This window comes from Muscardinus avellanarius (assembly GCF_963383645.1).
Source record: "Muscardinus avellanarius genome assembly, chromosome: 2".
NCBI lineage: Eukaryota > Metazoa > Chordata > Mammalia > Rodentia > Gliridae > Muscardinus > Muscardinus avellanarius.
In genome coordinates, this window is record NC_137787.1 from 111,698,326 (window position 1) to 111,714,670 (window position 16,345).

General features: G+C 53.1%; 1 protein-coding gene across 15 annotated transcripts in view; it reads left to right on the plus strand.

Annotated features, from left to right (window-relative positions):
• Positions 1-16,345, plus strand: part of BIN1 (bridging integrator 1) — a gene marked incomplete at its 5' end in the record, with an annotated part of 51,807 nt that overhangs the window by 16,763 nt on the left and 18,699 nt on the right. For all 15 annotated transcript variants that reach the window (XM_080688875.1, XM_080688883.1, XM_080688886.1 and 12 more), the window contains 5 exons: positions 8,315-8,395; positions 14,661-14,715; positions 14,810-14,904; positions 15,185-15,280; positions 16,084-16,191. In XM_080688875.1, the coding sequence (XP_080545001.1) occupies positions 8,315-8,395; positions 14,661-14,715; positions 14,810-14,904; positions 15,185-15,280; positions 16,084-16,191 (435 nt within the window). The remainder of the gene's footprint in view (positions 1-8,314; positions 8,396-14,660; positions 14,716-14,809; positions 14,905-15,184; positions 15,281-16,083; positions 16,192-16,345) is intronic.

Genomic DNA, 16,345 nt, shown 5'->3' on the forward strand with positions numbered 1-16,345 from the left:
TGTCCAAGGCCAGCGTCTTAATGCTTGTCTTATTTTATTTTATTTTTGTGGTACTGGGGATTGAACCCAGGGGAATTGTACCTCTGAGCTATATCCCCAGCCCTTTTTATTTGGAAATAGGGTCTCACTAAGTGGCTAAGAGTCTTGCTAAATTGCTGAGTTTGACCTTGAACCTGAGATCCTCCTATCTAAGTACTAGGATTACAGGCATGTGCCACCACTCTTGGCCTCTGTATCTTTCTTGAAAAGTCATCTTGCCTTTGGAAGGTGGAAGCCACTGTCTCCTGGATGGCCAGTCCCATGCTGCAGGAGCCCACAGGGTCTGTCCTCTGTGTGTTCTGGACGTAATCTCCATGTCTGAACTCCTGGGGCTGGAGCAGGGCAAAGGGCCCCATGGACTGCTGCTTTCCCAGGGAGGCTGGGCCCTTTTTGGAGCCCCTCTTTCCTTGGTCACCCTTCCTTCCCAACTCAGGGCACAGTGACAGCTCTGGGTCTGCGCTCTAGGCCTAAACTGTCACCTGTAGGACTGGCAGCTCCGGGGTTGAGCACTTCCATGAACAGCAGACACCACCCATTCCAGTCCCTTGGGCCCCACAGAGGGACAGGCCGAGCTTGCCTGCACTAGAAGAGACTGGGAAACTGTCCCTTGGGCAGCCACCAGCTGGGGACAGAAGCCGCACCTGTGAGCGGCCTGGCCCAGGTCACTCAGCATCTGTGTCTCTATCTCCTCCCTCACAAAGTGGGACTTGCCATATGCCCATTTCTCACCAAAAAGAAGGAGAAGGAGAGAGAGACTGGTTGGAAGAGACTCAGACTGAGTTCAGCCCCGAGAAAGGGTCCTACGGCCACTGGGTGCCCCTGAGTCCAGCTGCCCTGCTGGGGCCTCACCACACTCCTGTTGTGGCATAGATGCAAACTGGAAAAGAATTCTTGCTACAGTCAGGCTTACCTAGGAAAGCAAGAAATACTTATCCAAGGAGAGTGCTGGTCCTCTCGAGGGAGGAGTCTGGCCCCTTGGCGTGTGCATGGCTGTCTTCTATAGGAAACTTTGTAAATGGTGAGCAAATAAACCCTGTGCGTGTGGGGCCGTGTCAGTTGACTTCCTCTGATTTCGGAGCACAGAACGAGGGTAGTGGTCTACCTGGTTTCTCAGAATCTTCAGGCTGACATTCTCTGGTTGACCAATAGCACTTAGAACCTTCAGGTTGACATTATCTAATTGATGAGTCACTCTAAAAATAGATTTTGTAAGCAAACAAAATGTAAAGGTACCAATTTACTGGGACTTACAGTACTCTAAGATTTACTGAGCCTTTTAAGAATTTAGCTTGGAGGAAAACAGGCCTTTAGAGCGAAGGGGACCATGGAGTTTTTGCACTTAAAGCTACACTAAAATTCCTTTTCTTAACAATCCCTTTTTCTCCCTGTTTGTCTCTTTTCTACCTATTTCTTTTATTTCTTCTGTCTGATCTCATCCCCTCCCCATATATGACACACAGTTCTCCCCTTCCATGCCTAGGCGAGGCACTCCGCCCCCTTCCTGGCTGGAGCAGCCTGCAGGCACCGAGCGAGCGGGGGCTTTAGGGGTCCTGTCCTCGATCTGTCTCACTTCCTGCAGGAAGACAGAATTGAGCAGCACTGGGTCTGGCTGCCACTGAATCTCAACTGTGCTCCTGTTTATCAGCGTGGCCAAGCCCTTTGGTGTCTTTTCCTTTCTTGTCTCTAAAGTGGGAGTAAGATCTGTAGCTCCAGGCGTGGTATGAAGACTAAGTACATGGGAGTTGCAGTAAGCCTACTTCCCCACTAAAGGAAACCAGGGTCCTCAGAGAAGTGGCTGGCTGTAGGGCTGAGGCAGAAGAGGTGCAGGCTGAGCCCGGGGCATTCAGTAGTGCCAGAGAGGAAGGAAGTGCCGGAAGATGAATGGGGGCGTGTGCAGAGACTCCTGCTGTCCACCTTTGGGGCATTTAGACCATCACAAAGAATAATGATGGGGATAAATTTGTAACCCACTGAATGCAAAACAAAGGTGTGAGTTCATAGTGAGCTCCTTACTACCTTTTCTGTAAAAGGGAATCTCTTCTCTGGAATGTCAAGACAGGTGGGGGAGGTAGTTGGCAAAGATGGCAACACAGTGCTTCTCACGTCCATGTGCTTGCGACACAGCAGGGGACTTGTTACAGTGGGAACTGATTTGGCAGGTCAGGGAAGAGCTTGGGATTCTTGATCTCTGCCAGCCTCTAAGAGGAGTAGTTTTGAGTGGCTAAGTGACTAATGGATACTGAAGGTGCTGGGCAGAAAGTTGTTATCTCTGGGCATTCACATGTTGACAGTGATCACCTGTAGATGAGTGGTTATCAAGAGGAGTTACTCCCGAGCGGTCAGGGTAGCAGGCGGGGCCGGCCTGGGCAGTGTTTGGGAGAGCATCCCATGGAGTACTCTGGTCAAAGCAGTGTTTAACCTGCGTGGACTCACAGGGGAATAACAGAATCCAGAGTGTGAGCCAGTGTGCGTACTCTTAAAAATTGTCTAGATCAGCCAGGCATGGTGGAGCGCACTTCTAGTACTTGGGAGACTAAGACTGGAGAATAGCAGGTTCGGGAGGCCAGCCTCAGGCAATTTATTATGGCCCTTTGCAACTTAATGAGACCCTCTTTCAAAATAAAGAATAAAATGGGGCTGAGGGTGTATCTCAGAGATAGAATGCTCCTGGGTTTAATCCCCAGTAACACACACACACACACACACACACAAAAAAAAAAAAATTGCTGGGTGGCTCAGAAGTAGACTCCAGCTTCGTCACAGGCTTGTCCTCTGATGTCCTTGTCCCATAAGGCCTCAGAGCTTGTGCAGGGCAAGACCTGCAGCTGCCCTTCTAGCCTGTGTCTTCCTGGCAGGTGTGTGTGTGTGTGTGTGTGTGTGTGTGTGTGTGTCCAAGAAGGAGAGATTCACAAGAGAAGACATGTGATGTCAGGCGCCTGAACCTGGGGCCCCTGCATAGGTGGCATTGCTTTTGCCTCAGCGGGGTGTCACCCAAGCTGTTGTCCAGAGGAAGCCTGGCTGTGGCCTCTCTCCTGCCATCTCATCTAGCTGCCTGCTGCGAGGGTGCAGAGCCGTGCATCCTGTCTGTGGTCCCTAGCCACAGGTGCTTCTGGGAGGAAGTTGGGGCTCACACCCTGCCGCTGGCCGGGCTCATTCCGTGAGAGCCTTTTGGAGGCTGCAGCTGGGCCAGCCTGGGACATGATGAGGAAGGTGAAGGCCCGGGCCTTTATTGGGTCTCGGCAGCAGGCGGTGAGTGCCTTGGAGGGGACGTGGGTCCGTGTGTGTGTGTGTGTGTGTGTGTGTGTGTGTGTGTGTGTGTGTGTAGAGTGGGTGGGCCTCAACTCTCTACTGACAACAGGTGGGTAAGGGCTGGCCCAAATGGCAAAGGCACCGTCTGCTTCCTGCCTGCCTGGAACATGGGACTGGGGCTTCTGGCTTGGCTCTTCTCTCCAGCCCTGTCTTCTGGAAAGTGCTTGTTCCTGTCCCCGCCTTGCCATTTGGACCATTGGCCTTTTTATCCCATAAGTGTTGTACAACGGGCAGAGCTCCGGGAGGGGACAGTGCCCTCCAGTCCTGCCTCGCCCTGCTCCTGGTTTGCCTGAACCCACCTGCTCTTTGTCGCACGGAGGTGAGGACCAAGTCTTGGTCTCTCTGGGAGGAAGTGCTTGGTGTCTTGGGGTGCATGGGGATGGGAGGCAGGAAGACCTGGGGTCTTCTCCGCTCTGGGTTTGGTGGCCTTGCACTGGTGGTGTGGGGGCCTAACTGTCTCCCTGCTGTGGGGAGACAGTTACCACCCATGCTGGGTGGTAACATGGCCGTACTGGAGCGGGTGGGTGGACCTTTCCTCCCTGAGGCATGCCAGCCCCGCTGGCCCTGGCACTAGGACCTGAGCCACATTTGAGACCCTCCTGGCCCTCCCAGGGGAGTAGCAGGGCCCTGGGAATATTTAGAAGGTTCTGGAGTCTGGCCGGGGGACAGGAGGTAATGTTGAATGGCTCTGTCTGTGGCTGGCCGTCCTTTGTCCTTGGCACCACCCGGGCTTCTGTGTTCACACCAGGTACAGCCGCCTGGGCCTCATCCTGCCCCGTGACAAGGCTCCTCTTGGTGTATTACAAAGTGAAACCTGTGGTAAGTGCTGGTTGAATGTAAATGGCACTGATGACATTGTGGCCTCTCCCTGGCCCTACATGTAACACTGGACAGAGCATGAGCCTGGACCTGTGCCTGCAGGCCTTCCTCCTCCTCCAACTCCTGCTCATCCTTCAGAGCCCAGCGGGGTTGGCCCATATCCCCTGAGCCTCTGCTAGACCAGGCCCTTCCTCTCTAGGGCCTGGTTCCTGGGGCAGGAAGGCCCTTCCTCTCTAGTGGTCTAGCTGTGAGCCCGGCACAGGTGTCCCCATTTACAGTGTGTCAAGTGGGTGGCCTGGAGGGGCCGCTCAGTGAGTATAGGGCTCTGCAAGTGCATGTGCAAGCCAGTGATCTCCTGAGGGAAGGGGCCAGTGGACAGAGAGCCTCACCCCGGGGCGGGGATGGCCCGCACGGTCCAGCACTCTGAGGTGCAGGAACCCTTGAGCCTCAGAGAATAGGGCTCCCTTTCCCAAGGGTCTCTTACGGCTCATGCCTGTCTGTCTCCCCGGGGCTCCTGCCATGTGAATAGGGGAACCAAGCCAGGTGTGTGTCCACATGTGCTGCTTAAGGTCCGGCCATGTGTACGTGGCCTCGCCCCCCTGCCCTGATGGACAGCTGGGTCCTGCCTCTCCCTCGTGGCCCAAGCTGAGCTCTGCATGCTCTTTCCTCTCTGGTGGGCCATTTCCTTTGTTGGAGGGGTGGGACCATGCTGGCTGGAGGGGCGGTCGAGCTGGGCCTGGTCCCTCCTCCACTCCCCTCCCTTTCTGGAGACCTGGCTAGATATGGATGCCGAGGGGGGCAGGGGAGCCCATGGATGGCTCCTAGTGTTTGTGCCCTTGCTAATGGAGGCTCTGCTTTGCCTTTCGTCTCTCTCCCGGCATCAGCCCTGGAGTCCAGTCGCCCTGCCCAAGGGCCTGTGTCATGACTGTTGTGGAGCTGTGGGAAGCTGCTCCTCAGAGCCATCTCCCTCCTGCTCTGCGCCCTCTCCTCCATCCTCTGTGACCTCTCTCTGAGCTTCCGCTGCCCCCAGGAAGCCCTCTGGACTGCCCTCGCTCCCACAGCCCTGTCCCTTTCCTCTGTCTCAGGATTCTCAGGATTGGGACTCCTATTCTGGGGGATGGGGGTCCTTCCTGCAGCCCTGGCTGCACAGGGCAATGCTTGGGGGAGAGGCGGCCCACAGCAGCTGGCCTTTTTGTGGTTCCTGGGGCAGGAAGGCCCTGCAAGGACCAGCCATGGGTGCAGAGTGGCCCATCTCAGGGGCTTCAAAGGGTTGATGTGTCTGAGGGCCTGCGGTGTGTCCCGCTGGTCTCTGGGGGCCATGAGCTGGCTTCCTGTCCCGCCCTCATGGAGGACTCGAGTTGGGGGAGCAGAGCCCAAGGAGGGAGGATGTCAGGGAGGACCTGCTGGACCCCAGTCTTTCCCACCTCCTGCTCTTGGTTTTCCCTCTTTGCCTTTATCTATTAGGTCCCCATCCTCCCCTTCCTCTCCCAACACAGCTTGGGAGGGGGCAGCTAGCTGGATTGTGAGAGCTGGCGCCTTCTGGGTTTCCAGTTGGAAGTAGAGCCTGAGGCTGTGTGTGTATATGAATCCGTGGGTGCAGTCACAAGGCGGCCCAGCATCATCTGCTGTGCTGTGGGGGAGGAAGTGGGTAGCACCTAACAATCCAGCTGGGCGGGGTGCTGACTCCAGGCATGCTACAGCCCCTACCCTCGCTGCCTCCTCAGTCTGGGGCCGTCCCCTGCCAGCTCCGGGCCTGCTCTTTGTCTCCCTGTGACAGCTGTGGGCCTGGAGGCCAGGCCATGGAGTCCCTGCCGGCCTTCCTGCTCAGCTTACTTTTAGGCACTAGAGTGGGCTGGTGTTCTGCGAGCCCAGTGTGTGATCAGCCAGGAGGGCACTCTGTCCCTGTCCCTGTCCCAGTGCTGACTCTGAAGCCCTCCTCATTTCTGCAGCCATCCTGTACTGAGACTCCTGGCCAGTGGTTGTTCCCTGGTAGGAGGTTGGGAGGTGACCAGGCCCAAGGGACTCAGTGTTGGTTGGTATCTTTCTCTGTTTTGTGCTGCTATAACATAATGCCTCAGGCTAGGCAATTTATATTATTAGAAATGTACATATACACATATACATATACATATACATACACATATATATATACACACGTGTGTGTGTGTGTGTGTGTGTGTGTGTGTGTGTGTGTATTGTCTTGGGGATGAACCCAGGGGCATTCTACCTCTGAGCTATACCTTCAGCTCTACTTTATATTTTATTTTGGAATAGGGTCTTGCTAAGTTGCTGAGACTGGCTATGAACCTGTGATCCTACTGTCTCATCCTCCCAAGTATGAAATGAAAACACAGATATGTACGCATAATAAATATTATAAAAATATCGTTTTGATCTCTAATACATCAATTATGTATTCATTTCCACTACATGTTTTAGGGATTTTTTTCCTGACCTGTTCATTCAATGTAATAAAGGATTAATTATCTATTTGTGTGTATATGTATATAAGAATAATATACTTGTAATGGGTCAAATATAGATGTTCTTCTTTCCTAGACTTGTAATAAGTGTAAATTAAGTTGCTGAAAACTCTTAAAAAAAGGAAAGAATATGTGTTTGTCAGTTTTCTAGTGCTATAACAAATACCCGAGATAATCAACTTAAGAAGAGGAAAGGTTTATGCTGGTTCATAGTTGTGCTCAGTTGGCCCGCTGTTTTTGGGCCCGGGGTAAGGCAGCAGATTCTGGCAGTGGTGCACATGGAAGAGCAGTCTCCTCCCCTATGGCAGCAGAGAAGCAAAGAGAGAAAACAGAAGGGACTGGGGTTCCAGGCTCCCTTTCGAGGGCTCTCCCCTCAAGACTTCAACTAGGCCCCACCTCCTAAAAGTTCTGCGCCTCGCAGTAATGCCACTGGCTGAGGACTGAGCCTTCAACATGTGGTTGGGAATGCTATCTGAACCACTGCAGACAGGAAATATTTCTTACAGTCTGGAGGTTAGCAAGCATAAGATCAAGAAACCACACCCCAGTTCCTTAGAAGTTGGGGATTTGGAAGAGGGAGGGTGTTTTGGTTTTTGGATTGTCTCCTGTGTCCTTCCTCCCTTCCTTTTCGGGTACTGGGAATTGAACCCAGGAGCATTCTACCTCCAAGCTATACCCCCAGCCCTGAATTATTTTTATTTTGAAACAGAGTCTTGCTAAGTTGCTGGGGATCTTGCTGAATTGCTGAGGCTGGCCTTGAGCCTGCAGTCCTCTTGTCTCAGCCACCTGAGCACTGGGGTCACAGGCATGCATCACCATGCCTGGCTGCAAACTTGCTTTTGCAGTTTGTTCTCTGTATTCACATGTTCTGTTTCAACCAATTGTGAATTTAAAACATTTTGAGAAAAAATGTTCCAGAGAGTTTCAAAGAGCAAAACTTGAATTTGCCACGCATTGAGCACCACACAGAATTTGTGTGGTATGGGCACAGCCTGCTGTGGGCTCTGCCAACTCACAGATCCAGATCTCTGTCCAGCTCTTTTCTGAGCCTCGATCACCTTTCCTCTCGTGTCTCGTTCTTATCCAATGTAATGAGGTCTACAGCGGTGTGTCTGTCCTGAACAGACTTTTCAGTATGGCACAGATGTTTTTTTCTTGTCATCATTCTCTGAACAGTTAGGTAGAACAACTATTTACACAGCATCTGCAAGTATGGCGTGCTCTAAGTAGTCTAGAGATGATTTAAATCTACAGGCAGATATGTTAGGCTATATGCAAATATTAGGACAATTTCTATAAGAGGCTTGAGCCATCCACAAATTTGGGTCTCATAAGGATTCTGGAACCAGTTCTTCATGAATGTTGACAGCATCTCCACAACTATCCCAGTCTCTTGACATCAGTCCCTTCATGCAGAGGAGGCCTCAAGGCCCAGTCGCCTCCGCCAGGCCCAGCTTGCAGTGCTGCTGCACCAGGGAGTGTCCAGCACAGAACAGGAGCATGGGGACATGTTTGGCTCGCAGCCCCCGCCTCAGTGATCACAGCGGCTGGGAGACCTGGTACCTCCATGTCGGCTGGCCTGCAGTCTTGGTGCCTGAGCACCTTTGCTTCGGCCACTCTGCTTAACAAGGTGACACTCTTCCCTTCTCCCTGTGTTTCCGCAGGTCCTTCAGAAACTGGGGAAGGCGGATGAGACCAAGGATGAGCAGTTTGAACAGTGTGTCCAGAATTTCAATAAGCAGCTGGTGAGTGCGGAGCCTGTGACCCTGGGGATCCTGGGGGACTGGAGTGGAGCCTGGAGGGGGGATCGGCGTGGGTGTCAAGGCCACGCAGGTCTCCCTGGAGGGGTAAGCGCTGGAGCTGGCCAGGAGTGCTGGAAGAGCAGCTGGGGTGCTCCTGGGTCCCTGGCTAGACCTGGTGACAGGGAGGGTTGGGGGAGGGCTGGGGTGGGAGCTAGCCATGGATTCTGGCCAAGTTCTGTAGGAACTGTTGTGTTGAGGTCATGGGAGCCACAGACACTTCTGGCTAGGAAAGGGGCATGTGCAGGGAGCAGCATGAAGCAGAACAGGCTGGATTTGATTTGGCATTTGCTGGGTGTAATGGGTGTTGGGTTGCACAGTAGGCTCCAGGTCAGGCTCTTTGTAGAAGACTTGTGGATACCTCCAACAACCCCAGAGGCAGCCTGTACTCTAATTTCCTTCTGCAGAGGAGGTACTTCAGGCTCTGAGAAATGGAGTGACTGGCTAAGACCATCCAGCTCTGGAAGTGGGTCCAGATTAATACTCGACTAGTTCCAAAGCCTGGAAGGAACTTCTGGGGCACCTTACCAAGGCCCATTCCTGGCTAGGGACCAGCGACAGGAAGGGGCTTAATCACCTTGGCAGCATGGGCCGGTGGTTAGATACAAAGGGGGGGGGTCTTCTCTACTGAAGGGAAAACCCTGCCTACCCCAACTGGCCTATTTCTGAACTTTCCCCAGACATTGCTAAGCCAATTCTGGGCTGTGTTTGAGGACAGTGGAGGTTGGGGGATCACCCTGTCAAGTCTTCTCCCTTGGGGAATGCCAGGCTAGCAGGAAGGGCAGGAGAGTGGGATCATGGCTTCTATAGGCCAGCCCCAAGTCAGGGACAGATAGAGATTATGGTCAGAGAAGGAGGCCATGAAGACAGGGCTGGGTATGAGGAGTAAGATCAGTGTCTAGGCTCTGCTGGGACTGGAGTGAGAACCCTCACAGTTGGAGAACCCTGACAGCACAGCTGAGAACACCAGAGAACAGCTGGGAGAGGGCCAGGAGCATGGTGGGGGAGGGCTGGAAAGCATTTTGGGAGAGGGATGAGCATGCTGGGAGATGGGAGAGGGCCTGGAGTATACTGGGAGAAGGCCAGGGGAGCCTGGGGAGAATGCTGGGAGAGAGTGGAGAGCATTCTGGGAGAGGGCTGAGAGCATGCTGGGAGAAGGATGGGACATGCAGTGAGAGGCCACAGGCAAGCCACTCTGACCTGCCATCGAGGCTAAGCCCAAGAGGCTCTCGGAGCAGGGATGGGAGCTACTATATCTGCCTGCTTGTCTCTAGGTGTTTGGAGGCCCACTGAGGTCTTATAATAGGGCATCTACTGACTGATTTCCCTCACCTATAAAATGGAGGCTTGAATAAGAAATCTTCAGCCTCAGTTTCTTGGAAGCTTTCTGATGTGTTTCTTGCTCTGCTGGCTTTCTCAGGTTGTGGGCAGTTCTGAATCCTTTTAGGGATTGCTGTTACTTGGGTACTGTGCACTAGGTACTGCTGTATGCTTTACAGACATATCTTTGCAATCCGTGAAATAGGTGCTGACATTCTCCTTGTTTTGCACATGTTTGGCACTGAAGGCTATGAGAGAGGTTGAACAACTCTTCCAAGCCACACGGCTGGTTTGGGGCTTTGGGATTTAAATCCAGACCCTGGGCCCTTAAATTTCCTCTCAAGTTCCATCTCTGGAGCTGACTCCTGTTCTTGAGGGCCGCTGGCTGGGCTGGTGAGAAAGCTGCTGCCTGAAGGGGGATGGTGCAGTCTCCTAGAGCTGCTTGGAAAAGTACAGATAAGGAGCAGTGGTTTCCTGTGGCCCGGCCACGGAGTTGAAACCACATTGACTTTTCCCTCACAGTTACCTCTTTTGGGGGTCCCTGGCCATGAGCAAATACTCACTGATCCTTGGGTGGAGGCCCCGGCTAAAGATAGCCAGGACATGGAGTAGTCATCTGAGCTGGGGCTTTGTCTGGCTCCAGGTATGGTGGGGGATGGCTATTCAGGGATTAGAGGTAATAGCAGGAGTGGGCAGCTTTGAAGTCTCATCAAGTCTTGCGGTAACCCTCCTGTATTATCTCTTTGTCACTCTGACAGAAAAACCTGAGGAGAACAACTTAGAGGAAAGGCTTGCTTGGGCTCATGGTTTCAGAGGTCTGTCCATGGTTGATGAACTTCGTTGCTTTGGGCCTGAGGTGAAACAGCATTGTGGTGATTGTGGCAGAAGGGCATAGCGGAGGGAAGCTGCTCAGCTCATGGCAGCTGGGAAGTGGGGGGAGAGAGAGAGAGAGAAAGAGAGAGAGAGAGAGAGAGCGAGACAGACAGACAGACACAAGGGTCTGGGGTTGAGATGTTGTTTCCAAGGGCTCATGCCCAGTGGCCCACTTCCTCTGTTCTGTCCATCTGCCTACAGTTTGAAGATACACTATTCTGCTGTATTCTTTCTTCCCCTAGTAGTCCATTTGGCTATCAGTGGACTAATGCGTGGGTGAGGTTAGAGCCTCCTGATCCAATCTCTTTCCCAAAGCCCTAGGACGCTGCTGCACTGGGACCAAGCCTTCAACGCATGAGCCTTTAGAGACCTTCCAGGTCCCAAACTAATATCTCCCCTGGAGGTTTGGTTCTGAATTTGACTGGAGCGAGGAGTGAGTGTTGCAATTGGTAAGGGCATGAGGATCTCTGTTCTTGAGGGAAGGAATTTAGGCCTTAGCCAGTCCCCAGGGCTCAGGGAACTTGGTGAAGGAGAGATGGAGATAGGGAGCCTGGGAAGCCCAGAGTCCTGCATCTCTACCTGTGAGCTCCCAGTGTCCCAGGCCTGGTAGCTGGGCAGGGCCAAGGGTGACAGGGAGTTTAGTCTTTAGGGATGCGAATCTCCCACACCTTCCTTTGAGGGTGGACTTCAAGGCAGGGTGCAGGGCACCCTGCTGTGACCCAGGTGCATAGTCCCTGTTGGGCCTCTTGGAGCGAGTCACAGTTTCTTGCCTTTTGCCCCTGAAGAGTAACCTGAGAGGCTTGGCATGCTGCACATCCAGCTCAGGCCTCTGGGAAGCCATCTTCCATCTTGCTGGTTGGCCAAGACCTCCCTATGGCTTGCAGGGCCCTCAAGCTTGCTGGGGTGGGTCTGAGTCATTCTTTTCCTCAGGGCTCACCCAGGGCTCTGCGTTCAGTAGCTATCCCTGGATGCTGAGTGAGGACTGGACTCCAGCATTGACTGCTGAGGGCAGGGTCGGAGCTGGAGCCACAGGGTGTTTCTGTAGGAGGGCGTGTCCTTGCCCCCTAGACTGTCTAGGAAGATGGGGACTTGTGTCTGCAGGCTACCAGTGGGGACTGATGTTGAGCAGGTCCATCAGGGATATGAAGTGGCCACACCGGGTCCTTACTGACCCCCAAGTGGCTCTAGAGTCTTCCCTGCCCCCAGCCAGGCTCTGCCAAGAGTGTAGTTAGAATCCCAGGTACTTCCAGAGACTTGTTTTCCAGACATCCTGCTTAGGGGTTTAGGGGGCCACCTAGAAGAAGCTCTGTACTAGACTGGACTGGTGCTGCCCTGCAGGGGCAGCTGGATGAAGCCCTAGGCAGGGGAGGGGGGAAGGGGTCACTCTAGGGATTGGCTGGGGAGTGTGGCTGGGACCTAGCCGCAGTGGGCATGGGGAGGCAAAGCTCTGGGCGCCCTATACACGTCTGCTTGCTCCCCGGTGTCTGGGAAGCACAGGGGACCCTGGCACAGCCTACAGCCCAGTCAGTGTGGCTGTCCACCCATGGGAGACCCCTTTGTTGGGTGCAGTGCAGTGGTAGCATTGAGAGAGGGAGGCGTGGGGTAGAGATGGGGCCAGGACAGGAGAAGCTTTGCATGAGAGAAGCTGGGTCCACAAGAGTCTATGACACCAAATGATAAAACAGCATCACATCAGAACACACTTGAATCCTCCTATCAACCAACAGAACATTTCCTTGCTAGATTAGGGGGCTGTGTCAAGAGTGGACAGATCCCTCCTCCTGTTCCAGCCTTGCAGGGTCTAATTCCCATCCCTGACTAGAATTCCAGAGAGGTCTGAATGCTTGTGGATTGGCTTTTTGTTTCTTTTAATCTTCAATCAGGAGCCCCAAATGTGGGTGTTGCTAGGCCTCTGTTTGACAGGGTTATGTACCAGGCCGTTGACACTCCACAGCTGCATGTTCTGAATCTATAGATTAAACCACCTGCAGGTTGAAAATATTTGGGAAAAAAACAATTATAAATAATAATCACAAAAACAATAAAATGGAAAGCAATATAGTTTAACAACTATTTACATAGCATTTAGATGCTATTATGAGTGATCTAGAGATGATTTAAAGTTTATGGGAAGCTGGGCGTGGTGGCGCACACTTGTAATCCCCGCACTTGGGAGGCGGAGATAGGAGGATTGTGCAGGTTCGAAGCCAGCGCTGGCTTAAGAGACCCTGTTTCCAAATAAAAATATATTAAAAAAAATAGGTCTGGGAATGTAGCCCAGAGGTAGAAGGGTTTCCAGGAACCCCATAACCACCAAACATAAATAAATAAATAAATAAATAAATAAATAAATAAATAAAGTTTATGGGAAGATATATGTGGGCTATATATGCAGATATTATGCCTATTATGCCATTTTATTTATTTTTATTTCATTTTTTTTTTGGCACTGGAGATTGAACCCAGAGGTGTTCTACCTCCGAGCTACACACCCCCAGCCTTTTTTTTTTTTTTTTTTTTTTTGGTACTGAGGATGGAACCCAGGGGTATTTTACCTCTGAGTGACACACCTAGCCCTATTTTTATAATTTTTTATTTTGAAACAGGTTCTCACCGTGTTGCAGAGGGCCTCGATAAGTAGCTGAGGCTGTCTGCGAACTGCGATCCTCCTGTCTCAACCTCCCAAATGCTGGGATTACGAGTGTGTGCCACCACACCCAGCTCTCAGCCCTATTTTTCATTCTTTATTTTGAAAAAAAAAAGTCTCACTAAGTTGCAGAGGACTTCACTAAGTAGCTGAGGCAGGCTACAAACTGCAACCTTCCTATCTCAGCCTCCCAAGAACTGGGATTACAGGTGTGCACTCCCACGTCTGGTTCCCCAGCCATTTTTATTTTTATTTTATTTTGAAACAGGGTCTAGCTATGTTACTAAAGTCCTTGCTAAATTGCTGAGGCAATCTTTCTATTTCAGCCTCCCAAGTACTGGGATTATAGGCATGTGCCATATTATTCCATTTTATGTAAGAGACTTGAGCATCTGTGGATTTGGGTATCTGCAAGAGTGTCAGGGACCGAATTTCCCATGCATTCTGGAAGATGAATATTTTTTATGGGAAATCAAGGGATTTTAGAGAGGGCTTTTGTTCTTTACAGCCACCCTCACTTTTATTATACAGCAGCTTCTGTACTGTACTAACCCCTACCTCCTGCTGGGTGTGCTTACTGTAAAGTAGAATAGGCAGACAGTGGGTGTGATGGTACACACCTGTAATACCAGCTACTCGAGAGGCGGAGGCAGGAGGGTCACAAGTTCAAGTCCAGCCTGGACAATTTAGCAAGACCCTGTCTCAAAATAAAAAATAAAAAGGCTGGGGATGGAGCTTAGTGGTATAGTGCTTGCCTAGCATATTTGAAGCCCTGTATTTGATCTCCAGAACTACAAAGTAATAAACAGACAGATCTGTGGGTTCTCTGGGACCACATTTTTACCAGTTACCCACTCAGCTAACTGTGGCCCAAGTCCCTTGGCCTGGGGGGGCCGGGGTCCCCCGGCTTCCCTGGTCTCCTAGACTGGCCTTGAGGGCTCCATGGCCTGGTGTTCTTTGCAGCTGCTCTTGAGGCATGCTAGGCAGCTCCAGGGAGACCCTCTGCATGGCCCCAGAACTGTGCACACTTCCCCTTCCCACAGGGCTTCTGGAACTTTTTACATCTCATAGGGTGCAGTCTCAGAGTTCTCACCTGTTGTTCATCCCTCCTGTCCTGGCCCCTGACTCCTGTGGTGTTGAGGGCCCAGAAAGATGCAGGGCCTCAGTTCTGCCCTCTCTGCGGCCTTGCCATCTCACACACTCCCTCCCTCCAGCCTTGCCTGCGTGCACCATGTACCTGCCAGACTCCCTTCAGCCGGGCAGGTGTCCTGGTGTCCTGGACCCGCACCACACTTTTGTGCCCCTGCTGATACCATCCCTTCTGGAACTCTCTTCAGCCTGCCCTGACTTGGTTCTTGTCTTTCTCTGCAGACCGAGGGCACCCGGCTGCAGAAGGACCTCCGGACCTACCTGGCCTCAGTTAAAGGTGAGGGGCAGGAGGCACAGGCTGGGCTGGTGAGGGGTGGCAGACCCAGGGCCCAGGGCTGTCGGCGGGAGGCACACCTGTACTCTGCCCACAGCCATGCACGAGGCCTCCAAGAAGCTGAATGAGTGTCTGCAGGAGGTGTATGAGCCCGACTGGCCTGGCAGGGACGAGGTGAACAAGATTGCAGAGGTAAGCCAGTGGGCTGCCCACTCTTCACAGTGCTGTGTGCCCTCGGGCAGGCGCCTTGCCCCTCAGGGTCGTTCTCATGACACACCTGCATGTGGCTCACACAGCCCCTCATGGACTCCATCAGTCCTGAGTGTATCTGAATCGCACCATCATCCCTTGAGAGGCCAGAGGGCAGGGTTGTTGCTCCCCACTTTACGGATAGGGAAACTGAGGCTCTGGGTCCAACTCCCAGTGGTGGGTGTGGCCCAGCCCCTAGAGCCTCTCTCCTCGGCCCATTTAGAATGATGATCTGCTGTGGATGGATTACCACCAGAAGCTGGTGGACCAGGCTCTGCTGACCATGGACACCTACCTGGGCCAGTTCCCCGACATCAAGGTAAGAGACCTCCTGGAGGATCGCCTCGTGGGCCCCGGTGGCCTGTGGGAAACGTTGGAGAGAGGGGAGGGCCTGGAGTGCGGCTTGGGCATGCCTGCCTCGCCCGGCATCCCATCCCTCTGGGGCCAGCCTGCCAGCCCCCTGCTCCCCAGCACGGGACTCCCTGTGCCTGTGGGTTTGAGGACTATGGGAAGGGCCCCTGTTGTGCTGGGTGTGTGGCCACGTCACTGTGGAGTGAACTGTGATATGAGGTGTGCAGAGGTGTGTATGGCCTGGGCATGTGTGCCCAGAGGCCCCCGTGTGCACACATGTGCTTGGATTGGTGTGTACAGCTGTGTGTGTAGCCTGCTACCTGGGCCTGTGTGTCTGGGTGATTTGTGTGATCCTGTGTCTGCCTCGGTTGGGCTAAAGGTGCTCAGCATGCCAGGGCCCTTCTGAGGCAGATGCCCTGGTGCTGTGTCCAGGCTCTGGCGCCTGGAGCCTAGAAGGTGACCCTTGTGCTGGCCTTGGTTCCTGGGTATGCTGGTGTCGTGTTCATGCCCCCACGAGCTGCCAGTGCAGATGCCCCAGGCTCCCTGCCTGGTAAGGAAGAGTGACCCAGAGGTGTCTTCATCAGAAGAACCTTGTTCTGCCTAATACTGGGCCTGTGAGGAAACCTTTTTACGCAGAGGGGCAGGCTGCCTGGAGGAGGCAGGCGCCAGTGTGCCACAGATGGGCTTCTGAGCCCAGTCTCCTGACCCAGCCTGGTGGAACATCTCAGTCGGGTGCCAGCCCTGCTCAGCCCCTCCCCCGTCTGTCTCCAGTCACGCATTGCCAAGCGGGGCAGGAAGCTGGTGGACTATGACAGTGCCCGGCACCACTATGAGTCCCTTCAGACGGCCAAGAAGAAGGACGAAGTTAAGATAGCCAAGGTAAGGGGTGCGCAGGGACGAGGTGTATGGTGGCGATTGGTCCCAGGTTCCTGGTTGTAGGGGGTGGCAGACCCTTCTTGGTGCCCGGGCGGGGCTCCCTCTGACCACTTTTCAGGGTGAGCATGGACTTGGCTTGGGTTTCATTGGGATGGCG